This window comes from Vigna unguiculata, chromosome 4 (assembly GCF_004118075.2).
Source record: "Vigna unguiculata cultivar IT97K-499-35 chromosome 4, ASM411807v1, whole genome shotgun sequence".
NCBI lineage: Eukaryota > Viridiplantae > Streptophyta > Magnoliopsida > Fabales > Fabaceae > Vigna > Vigna unguiculata.
The window spans coordinates 34,926,674-34,934,242 of NC_040282.1; the positions used below are offsets into that span (position 1 = coordinate 34,926,674).

Consider the following 7,569-nt stretch of genomic DNA (forward strand, 5'->3'; position numbering starts at 1 on the left):
CATAAATTTAAATATACCTTATATGCTAAAAATATTTATTCATTATAATTTTCAATTATATAAAATAAATATTTATTTGATATATATAAACCATAATTTTATAATTAACGATTTCTTTAAATAAGTTTAATTAATTAAAAATGTAAAAAATTAACGCTCTTTTAATATATTTATTATTATTGGTAAAAAATTTATAATTTTTTCTCGTTTAATGTTGCTTCCTCGTTATTTCATATTTCTTAAACAATATTAAAAAAATGCACTACAAATAATTGTAGAATTTATATACATTCCGGTCAGTCAACTAAAGACTTTTTTAATCCCCAACATTTACATTTATGTTGTTCACACACGTTGAAGCACCTATAAATTGGTACCATCTCTTGCATCTTATAAACCAAACAAAACCAAACCAGAAGCTATAACACACACAACAAACACAAAGCCCTAGAACCATGGAATCCCTAAACAAAGCCTCACTCCTCTTACTCCCTCTCTTGCTCCTTTCCCTGCTCAGCCATTCCCATGGTGGAGGAATAGCTGTGTACTGGGGCCAAGACGTTAGAGAAGGCACCTTAGCAGAAACTTGCAACACCAAAAACTACCAATTTGTGAACATAGCCTTTTTGTCCACTTTTGGCAATAGCCAAACCCCTCAACTCAACCTCGCTGGCCACTGTATCCCCCAGAACAATGGTTGCAATGGCTTGAGCAGTGACATCACAACTTGCCAAAACGGTGGAGTCAAAGTGTTCCTCTCCCTTGGAGGAGGTGCTGGAAGCTACTCCCTCAACTCAGCTGAGGAAGCCAATCAACTTGCATCCTACCTCTGGGACAATTTTCTTGGAGGACAATCTGGTAAGGAATTGTTTGAAACTATTTATCGACCATTTCACACTTATATAAGCGTAAAATGGTTATACAAGACTCATAAACTCATTGTTTTAAGGTTTTGGGTTGAAAGTGGTGTCAATGTCTTATGTGGTTGAGTTCAAGTCTCATTAATGTTGTATCTCCCTAGTGAAATCTCCTCTGTAAACCTAAAAAGTAGTATAAGCCGAAGGTTAAACCCGACTCAGACGAGTGCAGTATGATCCTTGTATCGAAAGTCGTCCTGAATGCAGTGGTTCTTGTATCGAAAGTATTCATAGCAAGGGTTTCAGATAAGCGTTTGAGTTGAGAATGGTGTCAATACCTTATGTGGTTAGGCTCAGGTTTCATTGGTTGTATTTATAAAATAAAAATGAAAAGTAGAGAAAGAATAGTATCAAATGAGATTAAAAAAAATTTGGGTATCAAAATACCATTGTTCTAAATTATAAGTATTAAATTTTCAGCATTTTGTTTCATTCTTGATAATGCAGGGTCAAGACCATTAGGAGAGGCAGTGTTGGATGGCATTGACTTTGACATTGAGTCTGGTGGGAGTGAACATTGGGATGAACTAGCCAGGGCACTCAATGGGTTGAGTTCACAAAGAAAGGTGTATTTGTCTGCAGCTCCACAGTGCATAATCCCTGATCAACACTTGGATTCTGCCATCCAAACTGGGCTTTTTGACTATGTGTGGGTTCAGTTCTACAACAACCCTTCTTGCAGTGGAAACGCCAACAACTTGATCAGTTCATGGAACCAGTGGATCACTGTGCCAGCCACACAAGTCTTCATGGGGCTTCCTGCAGCAGAAGAAGCTGCTCCAAGTGGTGGTTTTGTCCCTTCTGATGTGTTAATTTCTCAGGTTCTTCCTCAGATAAAACAGTCTTCAAAGTATGGTGGAGTTATGCTGTGGAACAGATTCTATGATCTCCAAAAAGGTTACAGTAATAGTATTATTGGCAGTGTTAATTAGTGAATAGTCAAACACTGCTTAAATAATTAATAATCACCACTTGATGTGTTGTGAACTCAATGTACGATTATTGTAAAACTTGGCTTACAAGTCACAGATGATATACTGTTCCCAACAATAAAAAAGTTCATTCTGAAGTGTCATTTTCAACCTTTCTGACGTATAAAGATTCTTGTCTTCTACAGAAATTCTTGTTGTATTTTGTATTCTAATGGTTTCCAAAGCATGTTAGATATTTTTGTGGAATTCTTTATATGAAAACTATTAAATTTTTGGCTTAGTAATTTAATTTATATATTTAGTTCTTTGATTCGTTTTAATCCTTATATTATTTTGAGTCCTGTTAAATAGAAACATTATTTTTGTTAAATTCACATTAACATAATTTAAAATGTGATCATATATCGGTCTAGGCCTAATTAGTCTAATATTGGATGACTATAATAAATATAGTTAAATTTTTTAATTTGCGACTAATCGCTTTGCATCTTCTATCAACCTACATCATTAAAAACTATAACAGGTATAGTTCAATTATTAAAGTTGAAATTAATTAGAAGATACATGCATTAGTATTAAATATGACCATCAAACATTGTTTACATTGGAAGATGAATAACAAGATGGTCCATTGAATAAAAAAGGCTTGATGGAAAGATTCTTTCCAACTTACATATTGTATTTGGTATATTTTTTTACCATTCGAACTAAATCATCCATCTTCAGTATATTTCAACATAAATTAAAAAATAAACGACTTATTTTAGAAATGGTACTCCACACAAATTATGGCAATCAACGAAAAGCAATCAAGAGTATACACTTTATGAAAACAGTCATGACTTTTTATGTCGTGCATACTTCCTTTATCATGATTTTCACACCTTGCAATGTTAGATGATTAACCATCTGGCATCTTCAAATTTGTACTATGTTTATAAATAGATTTTGCACTTTTTGGTGTCAACGTGTAGCTTGCCTTCAATTTTGCTAACCTTCTGTTTTTTAGTCGGTGGCGGAGCTATTTGGAGGCAGGGAGGAGCCCCGGCCCCAAGATTTTTATTTTTTATTTATATATATACATATATATATATATATATATAATTAAAAAATATATTTAAAATTTATTAATTTTTTTAAATTATAGACAATATATATTAGAAATTAATAAAAATAATTTCTTTTTATTTCTTTTATTTAAACATAATATTTAATGTAAATACATAATAAAACATAAAAAATAAAAATATATAGGTTTAATTATTCTTTTAACCCCTGATTTTATTTAAAAATTAATAGTAGGATTAGGTTAATTTTACTAACAAAGCAAATCATCCATATTAACAGTTTCAATTTTAATGGAAAGATCATTGATATGTTTCGAGGAATTTAACGAAATTTATCATACAAGACAATCAGTTTTCAAAAATTGGGATCAAATTGAGACTTAAAAAAATATTGGAGGACCAACTTAACATTTTTAAACCAAAGCATGAATCAAAAGAATAATTAAACCAAATATTTATTAACCTAATTTTTATTTTCCTTTTCATTGTCTTTTTAGTTTTTCACAAATTGTAATAATCTCCCACTCTCATATGTCTTCTTTTTGTTTTTAAAGAAGAAAAAAGTTAGACATAAACTCATTATATTTCTCATTTATCCTCTTCCTTTCATGTCTTTTGTCTTATTTTATAATGAAAACATTATTTTTTTTATCTAATGAGCTTTTTGTAATTTTTTTTATGAATATAGAAAAAATAATAGTGCATTATGTATTAAGAATAATGAATATATTTTTCTTTTAATAATTACATGTCTCAATTTTTTATTAGATTATGATCAATTATTTTTTAGTATTATTTTAAAAAAAGTATGTTGATAAAGAATGAAAGAATAAATTAATCCTTTAAGAGTGAGAAAATAAAATTATTGACTAAAACAAGATAGATTCTACCTCTTCACATATTTTAAAGCATTATACTAATGATAAAAAATGTTCGGTTAGAGAAGTCATTTTTTGAAGCATTATACTAATGATCGAATTTAATGATATCAGAATTATATTATTTTGACCCCTCCGACACTTTTAATCAAGATCCACCACTGTTTGTAGTTGAACCAACTCCAAGTCCCCTCATGCACATAATTGAATCACATTCTTGCCTTTTGATTGTCTTTGGTTTTACCCTTGACATCCATCACAATATTAAACACATTATCGAAAAAGTTTTTCTCTTTGTTAATCATGTACGTGTCTTAACAAATTATCTTTCCAATATGAAAGATTCCAAAATATTGATCTTTTTGTCCAATTATGATATTGTCCATACCCAAACAATGTATCAAATGGACCTTCAATTACCCTAAACTAATTTGGCTTGACTTTTGATCGACTTGAGTCAACATTCGCTATAATCACACTCTTCTTGATCTTTAACCTAGGCCAACTTGATTCAACAATGTCCTAAACTGCCTTGACTTGACTTAAATTCACCTTGATTTTGGATTTTCAAAATCCAAATCAATCCAAATCCAATTAAGTGGATTTGATTATAAATCCAAAAATATAAATTTAGATTGTTATAGACTGAATCTCAAAATTTGATTTTTTTTCCACCTTTCTGAAAATACTTGGAATGTGATTCCATTATCTATGCATACATAATGTGTTTTTCAATCATTATGGAGTTAATTATTTTTCTTGCGGTAGAATCACACAAGCTAATTAATTTTAGTGAGTATAAAAACATTCATAGAGAGTTGGTTTGGTGATCCCAAAACACAAAGGAAAAGGATACAGATATATTATAAAAATTGTCGTGAAAAAGAAGAAAAGGATTTGAGAGAACTTTTAAAACTGTTGGAAATGCAGATAGAGTAGTTGTTTAGTCCAGAACCAACATTATCCGATCTCATCATCCACAATTATTTGAGGTTGAGAAATTGATCCATCTAGAGTCCAAGTATATTATGGATCTTAAAATGTTCGTTGAACGGTTCCAAATTGTTTCAGAAAGAAAAAAAAAAAAACCACAATTGAAAACTCAACAACTTAAACGCAAGTCAAAAGCTTAAAGGCAGAATTGGAAACTCATCTTAAGAAGTCTTTAAACATGCTTTCACCTCCACCAACGAATGTTCACCTTCACTATCAAAACGACCTCTTCACCAACAAACCTTCACCTTAAACACATATTTTAGGTTACTAAAGCAATGACCTTATCAATCCAATCGAAGAGCATTTTGGGAAAGATCGCTTACTTTAAGATCAGACCTCACACGTCGCATCGTGGATAGCAGATTGATGGCCACTTCCATGATATTCTTTTCCTCCGGCGAAACCAACAAGAAATGAGAAATGCAAACGAAAGAAACGAAAATAGAGAAGTAGAAAGGTAAACTTGACTTTACCTTTTCTGCCGCTTACTTTTTCTTCAAATCTTCTCAACGAGATCTATATTTCTTGAAGTGATATTAGAATTAGAATTTCTAAGACAATTCTCAAATCTTTTGGTATGATAGGAAGATATGACCCATCTACTGCAAAATATCCACCAGTTACTACTAAAAGTATAAGGAAGATAAACATAAATTTCTTTTTTTTTTATTAAAAGTTGACAAAATATATTTATTATTTATCATTGCATAAAAACTATTATAAGGTTCCTAACTCATTTATCACGAAGCAAAACATAATATCATTTAAAAGGTATTCTATTTATCGTATTCGAAAGTTTAAATTATTTTTTGGTCCTCATTTTCTTAAAAATATTTTAATTTATTCTTTAGTTTGATTAGACGGTGTTAAAGTCAACGTCAAGTGTCAATTTCTGATTTTTTTGAATTTTTTAAATTTTTTTGAATTATTTTTACACGTGTTACTTCACAGTTGTGTCACGTGTCAAAATGATTTAATTTATATTTGTTTTTAGTTTCAATTTAGTTCTATTTTTTGTAAAAATTAAGCAATATCGTCACTTCTTAAATTGACACTCAATTTACTTTTTTATAAATCTTATGATGATATTCTTACTAAAATTAATGTTTTTATTGAATATTTTTATAAATATTTTAAATTAACTCTAAATTTTATACAAAACATTAAACTTTGGTTTTGTTTTGAACTTCAAATTTAGTTCCTAAACTTATGTGTGACAAGTTATTTGATTTTTAATCTTCACTATCTTTGTATAATATGATACACTTGATGCCTTTATATATGATGACAAAATTATTAATTGTTGAAATTAAGTTTGGGATTTAACTTTGTTTAATAATAAAACTAAAAAATAACTTGTTTAAAAATATTTCTACAAATATTTGATAAAAATGTTAATTTTAGTAATAATATCATCATAAGATTTAGGTTAAATTATTTTTTTCGTCCCTCTATTTGTCAAGAAATTTCAGTTTGGTCTTCAAGTTTTTCGTTGTCTCAATTTGGTCCTCATTTTATTAAAAATGACTCAATTTGATCCTCGCCGTTAATTTTGACTAGATGGTGTTAAAGTCAACACCACATGTCAATTTCTGATTTTTTTTTATTTTTTCTAAAGTTTTTTACACGTGTCACTTCACAGTTATGTCACGTGTCAAAATGACTCAATTTGTTCCCTATATTTGTTTTTAGTTTTAATTTAGTCCCAATTTTTGTAAAGTGTAGCAATATTGTCCCTCCTTATATTAACAATCAATTTAATCTTTTTATACAACTTATGATGATATTCTTAATAAAATTGAAATCTTTATTAAATATTTGTAGAAATATTTTTAAACAACTTTTTTTTAGTTTTATTATTAAACAAAGTTAAACCCCAAACTTAATTTCAAAAATGAACAATTTTGTCATCATATATAAAGGCATCAAGTGTATCAAATTATACAAATTTAATGAAGATTAAAAATCAAATAACTTGTCATACATAAGTTTAGGAACTAAATTTAAAGTTCAAAGTCTAATGTTTTGTATAAAATTTAAAGTTAATTTAAAATATTTATAGAAATATTTAATAAAAACATTAATTTTAGTAAGAATATCACTATAAGATTTATAAAAAAGTAATTTTAGTGTCAACTTAAGGAAGAACAATATTACTTCATTTTTACAAAAATTGGGACTAAATTGAAACTAAAAACAAATATAGAGATCAAATTGAGTCACTTTGACACGTGGCACAACTGTGACACGTGTACAAAATTAAAAAAATTTTAAAAAAAAATTAAAAATCAAAAATTGACATGTGGCGTTAACTTTAACACCGTCTGGTCAAACTAACGGCGAAGACATAATTGATCATTTTTAAGAAAATGAGGACCAAATTGAGACAACAAAAAACGTAAGGACCAAACTGAAATCTCTTGACAAATAGAGGGACCAAAAGAGTAATTTAACCTAAGATTTATACAAAAACTAAATTGAGTGTCAATTTAAAAAGGGACGATATTGCTTTATTTTTACAAAAATTAGAACTAAATTGAAACTAAAAACAAATATAAGAACCAAATTGAATCATTTGGACACAATTGTGAGGTGACATGTTTAAAAAAAAATTAAACAAAAATTAAACAAAAATTCAAAAAAAAAATCAAAAAATTTAAAAAAAAAATGACACGTGACACGTGACATTGACATTAATATTGTTTAGTCAAAACTAATGACAATAATCAAATTGAATTATTTTTATATGACCAAATTGAGACAACAAAAAATTGAAGAA

The 7,569-nt window shown here is 28.6% G+C and overlaps 1 protein-coding gene across 1 annotated transcript; it reads left to right on the plus strand.

The window, feature by feature from the left end:
* The first annotated feature begins 370 nt into the window (after positions 1-370).
* On the plus strand, positions 371-2,136 carry LOC114181611 (acidic endochitinase-like). Its single transcript, XM_028068112.1, has 2 exons — positions 371-858; positions 1,365-2,136. Exons 1-2 carry the CDS (start codon positions 456-458, stop codon positions 1,847-1,849), a joined length of 888 nt encoding a protein of 295 aa, XP_027923913.1. The 5' UTR covers positions 371-455; the 3' UTR covers positions 1,850-2,136.
* Positions 2,137-7,569: the final 5,433 nt, after the last annotated feature.